The sequence below is a fragment of the Colobus angolensis genome, unplaced genomic scaffold (assembly GCF_000951035.1).
Source record: "Colobus angolensis palliatus isolate OR3802 unplaced genomic scaffold, Cang.pa_1.0 Scaffold115, whole genome shotgun sequence".
Classification (NCBI taxonomy): Eukaryota; Metazoa; Chordata; class Mammalia; order Primates; family Cercopithecidae; genus Colobus; species Colobus angolensis.
Genome location: NW_012112586.1, coordinates 1,472,370 through 1,472,687, shown reverse-complemented (window position 1 = coordinate 1,472,687; position 318 = coordinate 1,472,370). Strand labels below are relative to the sequence as shown.

General features: G+C 68.2%; 1 protein-coding gene across 1 annotated transcript in view; it reads left to right on the top strand.

Moving 5' to 3' along the window:
• ULK1 (unc-51 like autophagy activating kinase 1) overlaps positions 1-318 on the top strand; it is a 77,320-nt gene that overhangs the window by 64,355 nt on the left and 12,647 nt on the right. The window contains exon 7 of the mRNA XM_011961383.1: positions 139-240. Coding sequence (XP_011816773.1) covers positions 139-240 — 102 coding nt within the window. The remainder of the gene's footprint in view (positions 1-138; positions 241-318) is intronic.

Sequence of the window (318 nt, the reverse complement as noted above, 5' to 3'; positions counted from 1 at the left end):
GGTTGGCTGTGGCCTGGCAGGCTCTGCTCTGATTGGTTGGGGTGTGGTGAGCTCTGCTCCGGTTGGCTGTGGCCTGGTGGGCTCCTTCTGCGGTCCGCGTTTGGGGTCCTCCCACTGACCCAGCTTCTGGTCCTGCAGGCCCCCGAGGTCATCATGTCCCAGCACTACGACGGGAAGGCGGACCTGTGGAGCATCGGCACCATCGTCTACCAGTGCCTGACGGGGAAGGCGCCCTTCCAGGTAACTCGGCTTGGCCCTGGCCCCCCCGCCGCGCCTTCCGCGCGAGTGTCCGCCAGCTGCGGTCAGACGCCCCCTGCC